At 43.0% G+C, this 22,775-nt stretch overlaps 1 protein-coding gene across 4 annotated transcripts in view; it reads right to left on the bottom strand.

Annotated features, from left to right (window-relative positions):
- LOC109901065 (protein spire homolog 1) overlaps positions 1 to 22,775 on the bottom strand; it is a 63,799-nt gene that overhangs the window by 12,943 nt on the left and 28,081 nt on the right. The window contains exons 3-13 of one of the 4 annotated variants that reach the window (XM_031787956.1): positions 20,758 to 20,994; positions 17,449 to 17,574; positions 12,719 to 12,793; positions 12,304 to 12,468; positions 12,118 to 12,204; positions 8,597 to 8,726; positions 7,881 to 7,922; positions 6,022 to 6,069; positions 4,836 to 4,999; positions 1,608 to 1,707; positions 806 to 948 (exon numbers count right to left, since the gene is read on the bottom strand). In XM_031787956.1, the coding sequence (XP_031643816.1) occupies positions 806 to 948; positions 1,608 to 1,707; positions 4,836 to 4,999; positions 6,022 to 6,069; positions 7,881 to 7,922; positions 8,597 to 8,726; positions 12,118 to 12,204; positions 12,304 to 12,468; positions 12,719 to 12,793; positions 17,449 to 17,574; positions 20,758 to 20,994 (1,317 nt within the window). The remainder of the gene's footprint in view (positions 1 to 805; positions 949 to 1,607; positions 1,708 to 4,835; positions 5,000 to 6,021; positions 6,070 to 7,880; positions 7,923 to 8,596; positions 8,727 to 12,117; positions 12,205 to 12,303; positions 12,469 to 12,718; positions 12,794 to 17,448; positions 17,575 to 20,757; positions 20,995 to 22,775) is intronic. The other 3 variants (XM_031787959.1, XM_031787958.1, XM_031787967.1) reach the window with 3 other exon arrangements.

Here is a 22,775-nt window from a genome sequence, read left to right as displayed (position 1 = left end):
GAAAGCTGAGTATGATGAAATGATTGGTGCTCCAGCGAGGGACGCATCTGCTGTTGACTGTCAAAATGCATAATGACAATCACACCTAAACTGCAGGGCTTTCTATGAAAACAGCAACAGTCCTGGGCTGAGGGATGGGTCTCTAGGAAAGCAGGAAGCATTAGAAGAGATGATGATGAACTACGATGCACCAGCAGGGAAATAAGGGGCGACTGGCAAACCTTGACAGGCTTTCTTCCCCTGCACAGAGCAGACAGGGCAGACCACACCATGCCCAAGACAAACACCTCGACAGGGTAGGAGCTCCGTAAGGGGTGGAGGGTGGAGGGAGGGGAGTGGAGGAGGAGGGGGGTCCAGGGGAACAGATGATGGGCTATCCTCCCGACCTGAGAAGGACAAGGGTTATAGAGGTGTATGGAGGATGGGGAGGACATGGGTTATAGAGGTGTATGGAAAAGGGGGAGGACAAGGGTTATAGAGGTAAATGGAAGAGGGGGAGGTCAGGGGTTATAGAGGTGTTTGGAGGAGGGGGAGGACAGGGGTTATAGAGGTGTATGGAGGAGGGGGAGGACAGGGGTTATAGAGGTGTATGAAGAGGGGGAGGCCAGGGGTGTGTGGGGGAGAAGAGGTAGGGGGATTGGAGGTGGGGTGTTAGGAGCATCTTACATCACCGAACAGAAAGAAGAAGGAGGCTGATGAACACAAGACAAACTGACACACTATTCAGGAACCAAAATCTCCAATGTGCTCATTTTCTCCAGATTGATAAACTCTTCTCTTTTCCTTGTTCTCTTCTGTTACTCACCAGAGACTTGGAGCTCTGTCTGGATGGGGGTATGAACTGCCGTACATTGGTGGGTGTTTCCTTCTCAATGGAGTGTCTCCTCTGGGGAGCCTGCCTTCTCTCAGGCTGGGGGGTGGAGGAGATGGGCAGGAACATGGGTGGAGCTGGGGGTGGGGGGAGAGAGGATATGTGTGATATACTTTTATATAGTACTGTAACCCTTATATTACCAGTTAAGTTGACTGAGAACACTCTCTTTGACAGCATTAGTCTCAGCATAGAAGAGCTGTCAGGTGAACAGCTGAGAGCTGTGAAAGCATAGAATTACATATAGAATTCTAGGATCTCCATGATAACCTTAACAATAGCTTCATCGCCTCCCGAGTGGTGCAGTGGTCTAAGGCACTGCATCCCAGTGTTAGCTGTGCCACTAGAGATCCTGGTTTGAGTCCAGGCTCTGTCGCAGGCGGCCACGATGGGGAGACCCATGGGGCGGCACACAATTGTGCCTCCTGTGGCAGGCCGAGCGCAATGCACGCTGTCACGGCCGCCAGGTGATCCTCCAACACATTGGTGAGGCTGGCTTCCAGGTTAAGCGGGCATTGTGTCAAGAAGCAGTGAGGCTTGGCTCGGTTGTGTTTCGGAGGACGAACGGCTCTCGACTTTCGCCTCTCCCGAGTCCGTACAAGAGTTGCAGCGATGAGACAAGACTGTAACTACCAATTGGATACCACAAAATAAATAAACCCTAGCTTCATGTCCACACCCTGGTTGAACCCTAACCCCAACCCTAACCCTAACTCTGGCCTTCTGGTCAACTCACTCTTCCTGCCCAGTACAGACTCTGGAGATGTGTCATCTACCACCGATGTAGAGACACTGGAGCTACTGGCTGACCTTCGAGCCCCAATGGTGATGTCATCCTGTAGGGGGAACAACAGAGAGCAATGCTGTAGGATGTACAGTTGAAGTCGGAGGTTTACATACACCTTAGCCAAATGCATTTAAACTCAGTTTTTCATAAATCCTGACATTTAATCCTAGTAAAAAATCCCTGTCTTGGGTCAGTTAGGATCACCATTTTATTTTAAGAATGTGAAATGTCACAATAATAGTAGAGAGAATGATTTATTTCAGCTTTTATTTCTTTCATCACATTCCCAGTGGGTCAGAAGTTTACATACACTCAATTAGTATTTGGTAGCATTGCCTTTAAATCGTTAACATATGGGTCAAACGTTTCGGGTAGCCTTCCACAAGCTTTCCACAATAAGTTGGGTTCATTTTAGCCCATTCCTCCTGGCAGAGCTAGGAGACCTGTAACTGGGTCAGGTTTGTGGGCTCATTGCTTACACACGCTTTGTCAGTTCTGCCCACAAATGTTCTATAGGATTGCGGTCAGGGCATTGTGATGGCCACTCCAATACTTTGACTTTGTTGTCCTTAAGCCATTTTGCCACAACTTTGGAAGTATTGTCATGACGTTGGCCTGGGGGTAGGTTTATGACAGTCATAAATACCTCTTTCCCCCCTTTTCCTCTCTCTACCCTACTGATGTTACATTGGGAAAACCCTTGGTTAACATAGAGATTCTGGGAACATCAGAAGGTGGGGGGGAATGAACTATGGTAATCCGACCAATTGAACATATGCGGCGGTACTTAATGAATATGATGTCAGTTCGGTTGTCATCTGAGACATTCTCATCAATGATAAGATGACAGTGGAAAGTCTACACAGAGTTATCGGATTCACATGGAATTGTTGTTCAATTTAAATGTTTGAATATGAAATTATTCGTGATGGGATGAAATGTGATTTTAGCTTCTAAAATGTGAGATTTGGGTTTCCATAAGGCTCTGCTCAATCAGTGGCCCGCCCCTGTGAAGGGACATGGGCTATAAAACTTTTCAAACACGCCCTCCTCTCCCTTCCTATATAAGCCCTTGACGACAATATAACCTCCTGTTCCGAGGAAGTGAGGACGACGGTCCGATGTCAGAATGGTTCAGATAATAACTACAGAACGAAGCCAACATCAGCGTGAGCTTTGGTTGCGAATGGTATGAACTTTGAACTCTTATTCACTACAGAAGTGATACCTCCTAGCCGTTGAGTTAGCAACAGCCGCTGCAAACGAGGGTTAGGAAGGAACAGACTGAGTATCCCGTCTATCACACAACGACGTTACTACAACGTGTCCAGTTGACAACCAGAGACATTCTTCAAAGGACAAAGGACTCGGTTGGGCAACACGGCCTTCCATCTACCACCAACCTACCGAAGCGCAGCTCAGAGTAAATATTTATTGCATTTTCCTTTTCCAAACGGGCGGTAATTTAGAATGCATAAGATTCTGTATTTACGAATGCACAGCTTCGCCCTTTGTTCCTCTGTCTTCCCGCTCTTTCACTCAATCCCATCCCTTTTTCTTTTGTGTAACCAGCTGTAATATTTGTTCCGCCCGCTAGGGACGTTTTCCTTTATGACGTAATTTGTAATCATGTTATGATTTAATTATGTGTATGTGTAATTCTGTGTGATTAGTTAGGTATTTAGTAAATAAATAATTAAACCCAATTTTGCATTGCTGACTCAACTTGTTAGCCAGGGTTCGTGCAGATAACCATGAATTTACAACTTTCAGATGAGACGATTAATATTGACTGCTATTGATGTAAAATATTGCTAGGTCTTTAAGAGTTTATTCGGAAGATTACAGCTCTATAAAAAAAAAATTGTGGTGCCCCGACTCTCTAGTTAATTACATTTACATGATTAGCTCAATCAGGTAATATTAATTACGGAGAAATTATTTTATAGAATAGCATGTCATATCACGACAGTATGCTTGGGTTCATTGTCCATTTGGAAGACCTATTTGTGACCAAGTTTTAACTTCCTGACTGATGTCTTGAGATGTTGCTTCAATATATCCACATAATTTTCCTATCTCATGATACCATCTATTTTGTGAAGTGCACCAGTCCCTCCTGCAGCAAAGCACCCCCACAACATGATGCTGCCTCCCCCATGCTTCACGGTTGGGATGGTGTTCTTCGGCTTGCAAGCATCCCCCTTTTTCCTCCAAACGTAACGATGGTCATTATGGCCAAACAGTTCTATTTTCGTTTCATCAGACCAGAGGACATTTCTCCAAAAAGTATGGTCTTTGTCCCCATGTGCAGTTACAAACCGTAGTCTGGCTTTTTTATTGCGGTTTTTGTACAGTGGCTTCTTCCTTGCTAAGCGGCCTTTCAGGTTAGGTCGATATAAGACTCGTTTTACTGTGGATATAGATACTTTTGTACCTTTTTCCTCCAGCATCTTCACAAGGTCTTTTGCTGTTGTTCTGGGATTGATTTGCACCTTTCGCACCAAAGTACGTTCATCTCTTGGAGACAGAACGCGTCTCCTTCCTGAGTGGTATGATGACTGCATGGTCCCATGGTGTTTATACTTGCTTACTATTGTTTGTACAGATGTGGGGGGTACCTTCAGGCATTTGGAAATGCTCCCAAGGATGAACCAGACTTGTGGAGGTCTACAATTTTTTTCTGAGGTCTTGGTTGATTTCCCATGATGTCAAGCAAAGAGGCACTGAGTTTGAAGGTAGGCCTTGAAATACATCCACAGGTACACCTCCAATTGACTCAAACTATGTCAATTAGCCTAACAGAAGCTTCTAAAGCCATGACATAATTTTCTGGAATTTTCCAAGCTGTTTAAAGGCAGAGACAACTTAGTGCATGTAAACTTCTGACCCATTGCAATTGTGATACAGGTCTGTAAACAGTTTTTGGAAAAATTACTTGTGTCATGCACAATGTAGATGTTCTAACCGACTTGCCAAAACTATAGTTTGTCAACAAGAAATTTGTGGAGTGATTGAAAAATGTGTTTTAATGACTCCAACCTAAGTGTATGTAAACCTCCGACTTCAACTGTATACTGATGTCAACTACCAGAAGACACACACACACACACATACAAATGCACATGCGAGCACAAAAACACAAACACATACACACACTTACACACACACACTTACGTCAGAGTCAGAGCTGTCCAGTTCTGACAGGGTAGGCGCTTTCAGCCTCTTCCTCTGACATAAGGCCTGGGCTCCACCCCCTGGTGTCCCTGGACTCCCATTGGACAGACTGCTGAGGGTCATGGTGCTAGTAGTCTTCCTGCGGCCATCAGGGCTGGACACATCTGGACAGAGAGGTTGTCACAAGAAGACTGATCAGACAGAGGACAGCTCAAATACCCTAACTATACTGAACGCTGCAGATAGAAATGTCATGAATAGAGCTGGGAACAGAATTACCAGCTCCACATGACAGACAAACATATCTATTCTATGTGATACATTTCTATTTTAGTGTTCAGTAACGTTGCAGTCCTGAACAGACCCGAGGGGAACACACCAGCGGTAGGGAGGAGGGAGTGTGAGTTGAGGAGAGATGAAGAAGCAGCCTGGTGTTACACACACAACATGGATTCTACTTTCATTACCCTTTAAGACCTGGACTGAGCAGGATTCGAATGAAACCCTAACCCTAGCTGACTCCCTCCCTCCTAGCCTCATTGACAACTTCTCCCCCCAAGAAAAAGATAAATAAAATAGGGAGGGAGGGAGGGATGACGGAGGAAGGGATGGAGAAGAGAGTGCTGGAAACAGCAGATAATCAGTAGCAGAGGCAGATCTGATCTGTGGATGCATTGAGGCCTTGCAAGGCTCTCTCTCTCTCTCCATCTCCCTCTCTCTCTCTTTCTTTCTCTCTTCTTCTCTCGCTCTCTCACTTTCTCTCCCTCTCTGTGAAAAGGAGAGAATGTGAATACCTCTTCTGGAAAAAGTCTCAAATATGACCTCATTACCTCAGTGGGAGGCCAAGGCCCTCCTCCTGTACTGCTGTCCTGGAGCTTCTAAACCTGCCTTCCTGGGACAAGACTGACTGGTCCTAGGATCCAGGTTTAAACTAGAGCAGATTAAACATCCACCATTTGTGGCACTATGCTCAGTGTCAGTCAAAAGTAAAAACATTGTAAAGCACTGGTTTCTGTAAACTATATTTGTCGATATAGTATAATTCAGTCTATTTTAGTCGAGGCATAAGCAGTAGTGTTAGGATACAGCCAAATAGGCAGACAAACGAAACAGGGCTAACATTATGTGTTGCAGCACACAAGTTGCTAGTCACATAAACAGAGCCAAACCACTCCACATACTTTACCTTGACGTGTAAGGATCAACTGTGGAGTGCTGTAGTATATGCCTCCACCTAAAAGGGAACACTTCCTTAAATATGATAGGACAGATTGTACTAATGGTTTATCCCTATCCCCAAACATAGAGTTCTGTAGTCAAATGACAGGCTATCACTCTCGGTGAGTATTGGAGAATCTGGCCACAAAGTAAGGGGATAAGTACCCAGCTGCAATGAAGTTCAGATAGCCAACCATCCCATACACACTCACAAACGCACGCACGCACAAACACATAACACACACACACACACATTAAAGCTTCACAACAATAAATTGCCTCCGATGTGATGAAAGACCCTGGGATCAGTGGGAGAAATGTCAAGCACAGCCAATCTGATTTGTAAAAGTTCAGATACCCTGCCCACAACAGGAAGTGTTGACACATAAAAGAGTAAGAGTGTAGATTATTATAAATAATTTTCAGTGTCACCAATGTAAATTCATTGGCTATCTATCTCACTAGAGGATGTGTTGAAATTTTTGGGTAACCTTTGGGTAACCACTGCAGTACAACCTTATAAAACAGAAGGTATCCTCTTCTTATCTGTTTTAAAAACAGCCATATACTGTAAATTAATCAGAAGTGCTAAATGACCAATGCAGGCGATGTTGGAGATACACTGATGTCTTTGTGAGAATGTGCTTTTTTGTGTTGAATAGAGCTGGGAGCCGACAGGTGTGTGTGTGTGTTCCGCATGTGTGCGTGCGTGTGTGTGTATGTGTGTGTGTGTGACGACAGCTCCTGTCTACGCTGCTCTCTGATGCCACCTCTGATTAAATTCTGCAGACTCACTTTCCAAGATTAACAACTGTTTTGTGTGAGGAGGACCGTCATTTTCTAGAAAACCGAGGAAGGTAGTTATGCACGTCTTGGTTGTTTGTAATGTGAATTTCTGAGTAATGGAGTTCTTTAGCTAAGGCAACTCTTTCCCTGATTTATTTTAGTATGGAAAAGAAAAAGGCCCAGATGCAGAATTCTATTCATAGATTATTCAGTGTGAGATTATTCAGGTCTCTACTGGCTATAGGCTACTGACTTTTATCAATATCAAATATGTTTTTAACATACTGTAGGTTTAATTCCAAGTGCAACAATAGACTAGAGAAAAATGTAGGAAGATCTAATTAGTTTAAACTAATCCCAGATTTTTTTTAAATTTGAAGTGAGCATTACTCAAGCATTTAGACAAGGAAAATACTGTTTTACAATTCCTCCAGAGGGACTGAGAACAATGAGCACCAGCTGTGTGGAGATGCAGAAAAACAGCTGCTTTTGACGTCAGCAAGTGTGCCTTCGAGAAATAGTTCATTATCAGAAATGTACTGTAGTGACAGGCAGCGAATAAACACGGTGGCCTGTTTGAGTCACATCTACCTTAGTCTTTTTCACAACTGTCTATGGTATGTAAGGCTACATCTAACTTGACATTATCCCGGGGCTTAGTCTGAGTAGATCATTAAGCCCTTCCACATTCCATGTGGAGATTCAAAAACAAGTGTCATAAGAATTTAACTAAGATTCAGAATGATTGAAAGATACGCTGAGGTTGTCTAAGAGGGAGTTGCTGATGTGAAGGAAGCCATCAACCTCCCTTCTGCGCTTGACAGTTCTCATCCTGACCAGTGTCTGACATCATGACATCACAACCAGAGAGCACACTGCTGCAGTGCAGATCCAACCAAGCCAACCATCAACACCACCACGGAAGCATGAAGAAGCATGAGATGAGAGCATTAATATGCGTGCTGTAGCTTGGGCAGATGGACAACAACCACGATAGATAGAGACGTAAAGAAACAGCCAGGTAACCGGACAGATCTTTACCTGACAAGTCAAAACTTTGAGACATGCTAAGAGGCCGAATTACTGCAAGAGAAACAATGATGGCGTTACAGAGTTATTAAGCTATCCGTAGGAGGAATACGGGCAGAAGATATATATTAAGTTAGCAAGAAGAAAGACATCATCTGCCGACATGTCTGGCAGCTGTCCATAGTACAGTACAGTACTGTATGTTAGGAAATGTACAATGATGAACGTAGTCAGTAGAAAGTGCATAGCCAATGGTGAGAAATCATTAACATAATGACTAAATAAAATACATTCTCTTTTCCGATTCTAAGGTTTGGTTTGGTTATAGTCAATACAGGTACTTAGCATAACACCAGACAAGATGTATGTTTAAGCTGTATTACAAGCAGAGCAGAACAGTAACTTGGCTGGGTGGAAATATCGTTCAAACCAACGAAAGAAAGTATGATTCACCTTGTGTCTTTCATTCATGCCAATGCCCAGCACCCGTGAAAGTGCATATCACAACATACTTCAACTTCTCACAATGAGTGTGTGTGTGTGTGTGAGAGAGAGAGAGAGAGAGAGAGAGAGAGAGAGAGAGAGAGAGAGAGAGAGAGAGAGAGAGAGAGAGAGAGAGAGAGAGAGAGAGAGAGAGAGAGAGAGAGAGAGAGAGAGAGAGAGAGAGAGAGAGAGAGAGAGAGAGAGAAAGAAAGAAAGAAAGAAAGACATAGAGAGGTGTTACTCACCCAGCCTGCTCCTGCGGATCACATCAGGAGAGACAGGTCTCAGTTTCCTCTCAGATTTGATCTCATCCAGGATCCTCTCGTGCAGGGTGGGAGGAACCTGGGGCTGGGGCTTCAGCTTCCTGGCTGCTGCCTACACACACAAACGCAAGCACGCACACACATGCACACACACGCAGATACATACATGCACTCACACTGAGTTATGGGCATCAGAGTTATGGACTTCAGGCCTTTCGCCGCTGCCTAGTAAACCTTAAGTACACTGTCACTTTACCGTTAATATCACTGTCACTGTACTGTTAATATCACTGTACTGTTAATATCACTGTACCGTTAATATCACTGTACTGTTAATATCACTGTACTGTTAATATCACTGTCACTGTACTGTTAATATCACTGTCACTGTACTGTTAATATCACTGTCACTGTACTGTTAATATCACTGTACCGTTAATATCACTGTACTGTTAATATCACTGTACTGTTAATATCACTGTCACTGTACTGTTAATATCACTGTACCGTTAATATCACTGTACCGTTAATATAACAGTCACTGTTTATATCACTGTACTGTTTATATCACTGTACCGTTAATATCACTGTACCGTTAATATAACAGTCACTGTTTATATCACTGTACCGTTAATATCACTGTACCGTTAATATCACTGTACCGTTAATATCACTGTACTGTTAATATCACTGTCACTGTACTGTTCATATCACTGTCACTGTTAATTTCACTGTACTGTTAATATCACTGTCACTGTTAATATCACTGTCACTGTTAATATCACTGTACTGTTAATATCACTGTACCGTTAATATCACTGTACCGTTAATATCACTGTACCGTTAATATCACTGTACTGTTAATATCACTGTCACTGTACTGTTAATATCACTGTCACTGTTAATTTCACTGTACTGTTAATATCACTGTCACTGTTAATTTCACTGTACCGTTAATATCACTGTCACTGTTAATATCACTGTACCGTTAATATAACAGTCACTGTTTATATCACTGTACCGTTAATATCACTGTACTGTTAATATCACTGTCACTGTTAATATCACTGTACCGTTAATATCACTGTACTGTTAATATCACTGTACCGTTAATTTCACAGTCACTGTACTGTTAATATCACTGTCACTGTTAATATCACTGTACCGTTAATATCACTGTACCGTTAATATCACTGTCACTGTTAATATCACTGTACCGTTAATATCACTGTACCGTTAATATCACTGTACCGTTAATATAACAGTCACTGTTCATTTCACTGCACCGTTAATATCACTGTCACTGTTAATATCACTGTACTGTTAATATCACTGTCACTGTTAATTTCACTGTACCATTAATATCACAGTCACTGTACTGTTAATATCACTGTCACTGTTAATATCACTGTACCGTTAATATCACTGTACCGTTAATATCACTGTCACTGTTAATATCACTGTACCGTTAATATCACTGTACCGTTAATATAACAGTCACTGTTCATTTCACTGCACCGTTAATATCACTGTCACTGTTAATATCACTGTACTGTTAATATCACTGTCACTGTTAATTTCACTGTACCATTAATATCACAGTCACTGTACTGTTAATATCACTGTCACTGTTAATATCACTGTACTGTTAATATCACTGTCACTGTTAATATCACTGTACTGTTAATATCACTGTACCGTTAATATCACTGTACTGTTAATATCACTGTACCGTTAATATCACTGTCACTGTTAATATCACAGTCACTGTACTGTTAATACCACTGTACCGTTAATATCACAGTCACTGTACTGTTAATATCACTGTACCGTTAATATCACAGTCACTGTACTGTTAATATCACTGTCAATGTTAATATCACTGTACCGTTAATATCACTGTACTGTTAATATCACTGTACCGTTAATATCACTGTCACTGTACTGTTAATATCACAGTCACTGTACTGTTAATATCACTGTCACTGTTAATATCACTGTCACTGTTAATATCACTGTCACTGTACTGTTAATATCACTGTACCGTTAATATCACTGTCACTGTACTGTTAATATCACTGTACCGTTAATATCACTGTCACTGTACTGTTAATATCACTGTACCGTTAATATCACTGTCACTGTACCGTTAATATCACTGTCACTGTTAATATCACTGTCACTGTACTGTTAATATCACTGTCACTGTTAATATCACTGTCACTGTACTGTTAATGTCACTGTACTGTTAATATCACTGTACCGTTAATATCACTGTCACTGTACCGTTAATATCACTGTACTGTTAATATCACTGTACTGTTAATATCACTGTCACTGTTAATTTCACTGTCACTGTACTGTTAATATCACTGTCACTGTTAATATCACTGTCACTGTACTGTTAATATCACTGTACCGTTAATATCACTGTACTGTTAATATCACTGTACTGTTAATATCACTGTCACTGTTAATATCACTGTACTGTTAATATCACTGTACCGTTAATATCACTGTCACTGTACTGTTAATATCACTGTCACTGTTAATTTCACTGTACTGTTAATATCACTGTCACTGTTAATGTCACTGTCACTGTTAATATCACTGTCACTGTTAATATCACTGTATCGTTAATATCACAGTCACTGTACTGTTAATATCACTGTCACTGTTAATTTCACTGTACTGTTAATACCACTGTACTGTTAATGTCACTGTCACTGTTAATATCACTGTCACTGTTAATATCACTGTACCGTTAATATCACAGTCACTGTACTGTTAATATCACTGTCACTGTTAATTTCACTGTCACTTTGTAACAATAACTCTTGACTGGCAGTATCGCTCCTCATTACAGAGGCAGGCACTTCAGTGAGGCTGGGGCAGTGAGGCTGGGGCAGTGAGCATTGATGTACAGCTCCAGTAGCAGATGATCTGATTATCTATCAATCACCCCTCATTCCAATCAGTATAATCATACCCCAGAACCCCAAAACCTGAACTACCTGTATTTCTTTTGGGATATTAAGAACTCTTTCTTTGACTAAAGATGGGTTCAGTGGCTTGAGGTTTAAATGGAAAGTGGAGACCTCTAGCACCAATTCCTCCACTGATGAATGAGACATGGAAGGACGGCATGGCAAGACTAGAAGACACCAGAATGAGAGGAAAGTGGGGCAGGTACCATAGAATGTACTATTGTATAGTATATAGTACATGTATTATACAGTACTGTACATTAACAGGATTAGGAGAGAAAATGCCCCATGTTCTCCTCTCTAAACCCTATGACTGTACAGCCCACATAGATAAGAGATATACTTTACATACATAGCTAATATTTTTATTTTTATTTCATTCTATGGTACTATGTTCAGTCCAAAGAGACAGAACAGAGTTGTATCTCTATGGTTCAGCCCACCACCATGCCAACACCAAAGAGGATGCTAGTCGATGTAAAGTATATCTGTTGTTTCTATAGGCTGTGCACTCACAGGGTTAAGAGGAGGTCTGGACCGGATGAAGTCTAGGATGACCTCATGGGCGCTCTTCTTCAACCTTGGTGGTATGTCGTTGTTTACCTGGAGGTGTAAGGGGAGACACACACACACACAGATTAAGAGAGACCATAACTACATATAAGAAACAAACCATGCTTTTAAGAAACCTGACAGTCTTACCATGACCTTGCGTAGTTTGTAGCGTTTGGAGCGGATGTCATCCATGAGCATCTCGTAGGGCGTGAGCTGGAACTCAATGGCCAGAGGGTTGTACTGGCGCTCCTGGACCTTCTTCAGCTTCACCCCGTTCCGCAGGTCTCCCATCACCTGCATCCAGAACTTAGCCTGGGGGATGCAGGGGGACAGAAATCATATAGCAACACAGTACTCATCCAATGATTTAACACTTATAGGGCCAATTTCCAGACCCAGATGAAGCCTAGATCCTCCTGGGCTACAAACATGCTAGTCCAAGAGTAGGTTAAATATGAGTCTGGGAAACCTGTCCTAAGGGTGTCACATAAGGGAGTCAGAGAAGGGTGTTGCCAGGTAAAAGGGGCTGTGTGAGGCTTGTGATAAGGAGCTGGTCACCTACCCAGTCTGCATTCTGGAGCTCATTTAGGTCTCTGCTGGGATCCTCAGACGGCTCGCCACCCATCTTCCGAAGATTCTATGAGAGAGAGAGAGAGAGAGAGAGAGAGAGAGAGAGAGAGAGAGAGAGATGGGGGGGATCAGAGTGAGAAAGAGATGAGCACTCAGAGCTTAATGTGAGTTTAAAGGCCCAGTACAGTCAAACATCGATATTTTCCTGTGTTTTATATATATTTCCACACTATGAGGTTGGAATAATACTGTGTAATTGTGAAAATAATGATAATAGTGTTAGAAATGTCAGTCTGTTTTTGTGTGATTGAATTTTGGCCTGCCTGGTGACATCAAAAGATAGCTCCGAAACCTCTCTGGCAATAACAGCTAGTTTTCCGTTTTTCCTTCCCCACTGACAGAGTCATTGTTTTTTGCTAAGAAACAATTTATGTTTCTTTTTGACCATTTTAATTGAAAACAATAAAAGTAAGGTACTTAATTGTTACCCAGAAATGATTTGATATTGAGATAGAAATGGCTTAGGATGTTGAATTAAGTAACTGACCTCAAAGCCACAGATTTCATCCTTTCATGTTGAAATGAGATGTTAATCAAGTTCATTGACTACCACAGCATTAGGACAGGCAGCTAGCCCTGCTATCAGTCACACCCACAAATCAATACCTATTCGATTATCAATGACAGTTAACAAGAGCCTTCGCAGCCTGACAACCTGCCAAGTCCTATCAACTAGCATCATGATGGTACACTCACACATTCCCACCACACTCATGCCCAGTCCATTTTCATCCGTGATTGAAAATCATAATTGTAGCCATAGGGAATAAAGCATGGTCCTGCCAGTGTATGCATAGCAGAGATTATAGCTTTAAGCCATGGTCAAGATGACAGTATGAAATATAGTGTGGGAACTCCCTTAGCTATCCCATGCTAACACCAATCCACTGCTTTTAAATGTGTGGGAAGGAGTGAGCAAGTGCACTTCGAGAGCATAGGGATGCAACCAATGAAGCAGTGAGCAACCTGCATCCCTTCTCTTCCTGATTCAGGAGTTCATTAGAGGACAGGACACTGAGGGATCTGTTCTGCAGCAGGCTGGAAAGCCTCCTCCTCCTCTCTCTCCTCCTCTCTCACCCTGTTATTTGTGGTAAGAGAGTGGGCGTCACCCTGCATCCCATCGGTGTTTGATAGAGCAATCATGGGAGTCTCTCTGCTACAGCCCCTCACAGGAGATTTACTACAGGGCCTCTCCTCTCACTGGATATACAGAGCCATAACTCACACTGCACTGCAAGGGCATTTGCTAAGGTGTCTGCCTTCTCTACCATTAACAGTTTGGTACATATTCCCTTTTCGTGTAATAACATTAAACAGAAAGCTTTACCATGGTCCTTGAATAACAACACGATTGTTGACAAACATTTTAAAAAAGGACATCATTTCTGAGCAGAGGAGCCCAGGGTGAGATGATATTAGATTTAACACCCGGTGCTCATTTGTACGACCAACACAATACTATCCCTTTCCTAACTTATAGTATTTAACCCTGAGCAAATAGGAACAGAAGTGGCTTTGGTGTTTCAGCTACAACTATGCTTTTAATAGTGTCCCTCTGTCCTGTTATAGAGCTCTTTGTTATGAAAGAAAGGGTCTCTCTCTCTGCCTGCTGTCCTGTAGATGCAGTTAGCTAGCCAGATCCCTTATGGGACAACACGTCTCTGCCTCACTGCCAAACAGAGAAGGACAAGCGGGGGAGGGGAATGATGCAGGGCCGAAAGCACATCGTACTTCTCCTGGTATCACACACACACACACGCACACACACACACACACACACACACACACACACACACGCACACACACACACACATATATATATAAATGTAACATAAACGTAACCTATATAAACGTCCCACATTGAACGGCCAAGCATCTTGACCAGAGATTGCACTGTCCAGCAGATCCTTAGTCCCATCCCTACTGCTATAGTTCTAGATGTCTCTGCCTCCACATACAGTAGACTAGACTACATCCTGGCCTATTCACATCTGGTTGCATACACCAGATAGGCTAACTAAACTGGATGTACTGTCTGTCTATAGACCCCTGAACCACAGAGCTTGACACTTGTCTCCCCTTCTTCATAGCTAAGCTTCTTACCCTCTCCTCATAATAAGACTCTCCACTCTCTTTTGTAACAGTGACTTATATAACTGTCCAATTCCTTCGCTCCTTTCAGACGTACTACTGTGGAGGGGGAGTGCTGCTTGGCTGGAGGGGTCCCTGGGGAGTAGCACCCAGTCTGTGGTTCATGCGGACCATTCCATTTGCTGAGCACATTGATTTTTCCTATGGCAAACCCTGTAGAAAAATGTATGACCTCAATGATGCCTGGGGTTCACAGGTTATAAATGACAACTGAGACTATGGGGGCTTGGTGGGTCTATGTACATGTATTTTCTTCTGTGTCATGTTGAGCAATAGGAATAACTATTGCCCAGTGCATCAGGCTTCCTGCCATCCAGGACCTAGGCGGTGTCAAAGACTCCAGTCACCACAGTCATAGACTACTCTCTCTGCTACCGCACGGCAAGTGGTACCTGAGCGTCAAGTCTGGGACCAAAAGGCTCCTTAACAGCTTCTACCCCCAAGCCATAAGACTGCTGAACAATTAATCAATTGGCCACCCAGACAATTTGCAATGACCCCCCCGCCATTGTTGTTACACTGCTGCTACTTGCTGTTTATTATATATGCACCTACATGTACAAATGACCTTGACTAACCTGTACCCCCGCACATTGACTCGGTACCGGTAACCCCTGTATATAACCTCCTTATTGTTATTTTTTACTTTAGTTTATTTTGTAAAGATTTTCTTAACTCTATTTTCTTAAAACTACATTGTTGGTTATGGGCTTGTAAGTAGGCATTTCACGGTAAGGTCTATCTATACCTGTTGTATTGGGCACATGTGACAAATAACATTTGATTTGATTTAGCACATGTGACCCTGTGGCAGACAGCTGTGCATTGTGGGACATTAAACTAAGCATTTAGGTATGCAGACATGTTCACAACAGCATTACGGGTTTACCTATGTACAGATGTAGGATCTTAATTTGAGCCAGTTTGCTACAGCAGGAAAATTATATTGCCGCAACAGGAAATGTGAATTATTATGTGGATTATAATGAATTGACATTTTTATAGGGTTTGATAAAAATGTGAAAAGTCAGAAATTTCAAAGTGGAAAATACAAACTTCAGAAGTTCTCCTGCAACAAGGTGATCAAATTAAGATCCTACATCTGTACCACCACAGAACTAAGCCCTATAATACTGTACTCCAGAACTGTACAGACAGAAGTGGACTCTGCTCCCCAGCTAGGTGAAAGACTGAGCATAATATTTGACAACAAAACCTACAGCTACTACAAGGCAGCTTCCCCTGAGGTAGACAGATCACTCCCATCAATGCTCATTACTAGCCTACTTTAACATTTCATATGCTGGGTTGGGATAGCATGTCTACATGCACGCACGCGTACGAACACGCACACACACACATATATACACACACACAGCATGTAGTGTTGTTCCGCTCGCTCAGTCTATCCCTATTACATTCTAGCCCACAGTAAACATCACAGTGATGACCTGTGGGAGACATGGTTAGGGATGTACTAAAATATGAGATGCTAAATATAATCCATGCGTGCGGCTTGGTGCGAAGTACAGAGGCAGATAACAACACTGCTGCCTGAGTCTCATCCTGACTCCCTGCTGTGGATATGTTTTACAAACAACAGCTGTGGCTCTAGCTTTAGAGTACAACATCAATCCAAGTATCCATGCCAACAGACTGGTTATGTTGTGTGTGTTACTTTTTTTAGCGAATTGCTTGATTTTAGCAGAGTAATAGACAGTTTCACTAGAAAACACACAAACACACAGAGTAATCTGCATTCCTTCTCTGTAACCCACATACACACACACACACACACACACACACACACACACACACACACACACACACACAGAGTAACCTGCATTCCTTCTCCTCTGTAACACACACACCCGACTCAAGGCTGATATATAGTAGGATCCATTACAGGACATGTACGTAGTGTGCCATGTTGATCAGTTCTCTGAAGCATGTGAAATGTCATGTTGCTTAATCTCCTGAATGAATGTCTCTCCAGTCACATGACCTCTGAACATATGTCCCGGGTCTACATGTCTGTCTGATTAACAGTACAAGGTTGTGTTGTGGTGAATGCCAATGACCATTCAGATTCACCTTTTATTGGTCCTATGTGCACTGGAGCCTGAGAATGAGATGTCAATCAGGTCCCAGAAACAGACCGGAGCTGTTCCAATATCCACACTGGTAAGCATACCACATAGGATAAAGCAATGTATTGGGAATACATGCTAAGTAGTATGCTATAGACAATGGAACAGAACCACTATGTAAGCAAGCTGAGGGCCGATGTAGTCAGGTACTGTGTAGTGTGTTGTGAGCATTGGTAAATGGAGGTGGTTTGGTGAACCATGGTCACATGATGAGTAACCTTTCCTGAGACCTGAAGACTTTCTTTACCTGCCCAAGCTAAATCCTAGCCTTTAGCTCAGTGGACTAGCACAGTATTGTCACACACAGGAGACAGGGGGTTTGAACCCAGTTGGTCACGCATTGATGTGTAGGTAGCCTCACCTCTTTGGCACTCTTGATCTTCTCCAGGAAGGAGCGTAGCTCCCTGGTCTCAGCGTAGAGAGCACGGCACACAGCCTGGTAGTGGCTGGGGGCATCGCCAGGGCTGGGGAGGTGAGACACACACATCTATAGACAGACACAGACAGACAGACAGACAGACAGACAGACAGACAGACAGACAGACAGACAGACAGACAGACAGACAGACAGACAGACAGACAGACAGACAGACAGACAGACAGACAGACAGACAGACAGACAGACAGACAGACAGACAGACAAAGTAGTACTGTAAGTAAAACGTAAATATGGTAATTCAGCAGATGACAGAACGTATCCTTGTGACAGCAGATTAAAAAATACTGCATGTCCTTGTTTCTCTGAGACAGAAGGTCTGAAACAGAAGGTTCTCTTGGCATGATCTTGGCACCAGTAGTCCACTGCATTTCCCATCCCATATAGCTTCTCAAATTCTAACAGAAAATGGTTGGCCGTCTCATCTGCAATCTTGCCCACCAAGTAAATTCCCTGAAATGTCAACATTTCCATGAGATAAATGGTGCTGCTGTGTAGAGGAGGAAGCCTGGAGCAGAAATGGAGAATTAGGTGTAAACGAGTCTTTCCCCAGTAGCATCATCATCTCAATATTCCCTGACCCATCTTTAATAGAGTCATGCTTATATAGGAGAAGATCCCTGATTGCAAATCACACAGGAACATACATCTGAAATGTTGTGAAAGAGAGAGAGAGGCAGGCAGTTCCTTTAGAGCAAGGCTCTGTATTTACATCAGACAGAGAGAGAGAGACGAGGGGTGGACTGGAGGATAGAGAGGATGACAGCTACACTGTCATCCAGGCAGCTCAGATATCCACAGCCTCAGATAACCTTACGAACAGTCGCTATGGAGACCTGGTTCCATCCCCTGGGCCCTGTCTCTAGAATCATTACTTCCCCACTGTCATGTCTGTCCTCGGGCCGGATGCAAGGCTGAAGACTATGGTTCAGTCGAGGCTCCTCAGAGGAGGAAGGGGAGGACCATCCTCCTCAGTGAATTTCATTTAAAAAATAATAAATAATTACATTTAAAAGGTTCTCCTTTTTAGATAAAACTATACTAAATATATTCATATATCACCAAACAATTGATTAAAACACTACTTTGAGGGGCCTCCCGGGTGGCGCAGTGGTCTAAGGCTGTGCCACCAGATACTCTGGGTTCGAGTCCAGGCTCTGTCGCAGCCGGCTGAGACCGGGAGGTCCATGGGGCGACGTACAACTGGCCTAGTGTCGTCCGGGTTAGGGAGGGTTTGGCCGGTAGGGATATACTTGTCTCATCGCGCACTAGGGCCTCCTGTGGCGGGCTGGACGCAGTACACGCTGACCAGGTCGCCAGGTGCACAGTGTTTCCAACCAACAATTGGTGCGGCTGCCGTCCAAGAAGCAGTGCGGTTGGTTGGGTTGTGTTTTGGAGGGCGCATGGCTTTCGACCTTCGTCTCTCCCGAGCCAGTACGGGAGCTGTAGCGATGGGACAAGATAGTAACTACTATTGGATACCACAAAAAGGGGGTAAAAAATAAAAAATGTAAACACTATTTTGCAATGAAGGTCTACAGTAGCCTCAGCGGCACTCTGTAGAGTAGCACCATGTGTAGCTGGAGGACAGCTAGCTTCTGTCCTCCTCTGGTTACAGCGACTTCAATATAAAACCTAGGTGGCTCATGGTTCTCACCAGATAATGAATCTAGTACTGAAAGCATACGCTAAAAATGAAGGAGAAGCAAAATAGAGTAATTTCTTAATTTTTTCACTGTCAGTTTCACTCATAGCTAGAAAATGCAGCTAGCTAGTTTAGCCTACTCAAACACCCTGCTCAAACAGAGGGATCCTATGCTAGCTAGCTGGCTATGACTATCCAACACAACACTGGAACTCTTCCAAGTCAAGGTAAGCTTTTGTTTTTACTAATTTATTGTCACCAGGGCCCGCCGGTGTAACTACTTACTGACTGACTGTAGACTGTAATGTTACTGCATGACTGTAGCGGGTTTACTAATGCGTTCTATTAGCTATGTTGACTAGGATGTTACTTTAGCTAATATGGTGACACCAATGTAGGCTGTGTGTAGTGGTTATGATATGGTTTGGCTTGGAAAGTGTTTTTACCTGGTCTCCTACAGCTGATGTGTTATGCATTGAAGTCCACAAGTGAAGGAAAAAGTTGAGAGGAGGAAAACGCATAGATGCGAGAAGGAACACAACATGGCTGCTATGAAAGTGAACTGTGTTTACGTTTAATCAGGGTTGTATTCATTCCGAAAATTGTTTCGTAAATGGAATGAAACGGGGATAAACCTACAACAGAAACTCTTGTTTGTCCAACAGAAACTTTCATTTGAAACTGTTGGACTAATGATTACACCCTAGATCAGCTAGATGCGGGCAAGAGCGTGCAAGGTGGTATTGAATGTCAGTTTCTGTCACCTCAAATTTTTCTCTCTACCTATTTTGCACCTACGTTGTAAACTTTCATTCATAGGCTAGGTTGTAGCAACCTCATGATGGGTATATGGAAAATTCAAGTATCATGTAGTAGCCTAAACCTATCGATGTTAAATTGAACTGGGTGAATGGAATATAAATTGCAGTCACCCAATATCCTCTAATAGAAATAAGGCCATGCTCATGAAAAAATGGTCCTCCTGCCACTGCTATGGTTATGTAAACACCATTGGGGCATCTAAGGAATCACTGGGTGGATCTAGTATGATGTCTGTTCTCTCAACACTACTGGGTGGATCAAGTATGATGTCTGTTCTCTCAACACTACTGGACATGCTGGGTGGATCTAGTATGATGTCTGTTCTCTCAACACTACTGGACATGCTGGGTGGATCTAGTATAGATAATACTCTCAACACTACTGTACATGCTGAGTGGATCTAGTATAGATTATAGTCTCCATTACTGTACATGGTCGGTGGATCTAGTATAGATAATCATCTCAACACTACTGGACATGGTGGGTGGATCTAGTATAGATAATCATCTCAACACTACTGGACATGGTGAGTGGATCTAGTATAGATGATACTCACGACACTACTGGAGGAAAGAAACATATACAACAACTGCAGGCTCCAGTACCATGACCCTGACCTGATCACCACCATTTTGTAGTTGACTGCACTTGATGGCTTGACAGCACAAAGCCTACTATTTCCTTATTAACCCTGCCATTCACCCATATAGTGACATTTTGGCTTTTAATCATCAACCACCACCCTCCCCCAATCAACAGCTGCCTACCTTCAGGATGTCCCTGTAGCCACGGACATTACAGATGTTGATGGGGTCGTCTTCGGCCTCCTCCTCTTCCTCGGTGGCCTCGTAACCTTCGTCAGGGCAGGCGTCTCTCTCAGCCTCGCCCATGTTGGTCATGAGGTCTATGAGCTGCTCCAGGGGTGGGCTCAGCTCCCGCTCCTCGCTCTCCTTCAGTCCGTAGTCCAACGCCTTGTAGATCATGATGCCCAGAGACTCAATCACCTGAAGGACAGGACACAAGCAACAACACACACTGGGTATCATTATATTGCCATCCATATACAGTGCCTTCGGAAAGTATTCAGACCCCTTCACTTTTTCCACACTTTGTTATGTTACAGCCTTATTCTAAAATGGATTAAATAAATACAAATCCTCAGCAATCTACACACAATACCCCACAATGACAAAGCAAAAACAGTTTTTTGACATTTTGGCAAATGTATTAAAATAAAAAAAACAATAATACCTTATTTACATAAGTATTCAGACCCTTTGCTATGAGACTCGAAATTGAGCTCAGGTGCATCCTGTTTCCATTGATCATCCTTGAGATGTTTCTACAACTTGATTGGAGTCCACCTGTGGTAAATGCAATTGACTGGACATGATTTGGAAAGGCACACACCTGTCCATATAAGGTCCCAGAGTTGACAGTGCATGTCAGAGCAAAAACCAAGCCATGAGGTCGAAGAATCTTAAATAGAAGAAGTTTAGAACCAGCAAGGCTCTTCCTAGAGCTGGCCACCCGGCCAAACGAAGTAATCTGGGAAGAAGGGCATTGGTCAGGGAGGTGACCAAGAACCCAATGGTCACTCTGACAGAACTCTAGACTTCGTCTGTGGATATGGGAGAAACTTTGAGAAGGACAACCATCTCTGCAGCACTCCACCAATTAGGCCTTTATGGTAAAGTGGCCAGATGGAACCCAATCCTCAGTAAAAAGGCACATGACACCTCACTTGGAGTTTGCCAAAAGGCACCTAAAGACTCTCAGACCATGAGAAACAAGATTCTCTGTTCTGATGAAATCAAGATTGAACTCTTTGGCCTGAATACCAAGCGTCACATCTGGAGGAAACCTGGCACCATCCTTACGGTGCAGCATGGTGGTGGCAGCATCATGCTGTGGGGATGTTTTTCAGTGACAGGGACTGGGTGACTAGTTGGAAGGGAAAGATGGAACTGAGCAAAGTACAGAGAGATCCTTGATGAAAACCTGCTCCAGAGCACTCAGGACCTCAGACTAGGGGCGAAGGTTCACCTTCCAACAGGACAACGAACCTAAGCACACAGCCAAGACAACGCAGGAGTGGCTTCGGGACAAGTCTCTGAATGTCCTTGAGTGGCCCAGCCAGAGCCCGGACTTGAACCCAATTTAACATCACTGGAGAGAACTGAAAATAGCTGTGCATCGACGCATTGTCATTATGGGGTATTGTGTGTAGATTGATGAGGGGGAAAAAACGCATACATTTTTTAGAATAGGGCTGTAACGTAACAAAATGTGGAATAAGTCAAGGGGTCTGAATACTTTCCAAAGGAACTGTACGTTCATCATTGGCATCCAAGAATCATGGCAAAACAACAATGTCTTCATGTTTTGAATAAACAGATTTTGAATAATTTGTCTTGATTTGTGTTATTCAGTTGTTAATCTCCTGGAAAACAACAGTAAATATGGGTTTGTGTCTTCGTTCCCAGCTGTGTAATATATATGCCCTCCTTTCATGCCCTCATTGTCCCATGCTTTCAGCTGTAGCATGCTACACAAACACATGACCCTTTAATTTAAGTGAATGACCCAACCTTTAAAAGTAAGGCAGACTTTTAACAGATTAGTCAGTAATAACGTGACTTGACTGAGCCAGCGGAGAATACTGGACATTATAAACTGGGTGGTTAAAGCCCTGAATGCTGATTGGCTGACAGCCGTGGTATATCAGATGACAAAACACTTATTTTTACTGCTCTAATTACGTGGGTAACCAGTTTATATAAGG

This window comes from Oncorhynchus kisutch, linkage group LG2 (genome assembly GCF_002021735.2).
Source record: "Oncorhynchus kisutch isolate 150728-3 linkage group LG2, Okis_V2, whole genome shotgun sequence".
Lineage (NCBI taxonomy): Eukaryota > Metazoa > Chordata > Actinopteri > Salmoniformes > Salmonidae > Oncorhynchus > Oncorhynchus kisutch.
Note: the sequence above shows the minus strand (reverse complement) of the source record. Positions and strands in the feature narration are given on the sequence as shown.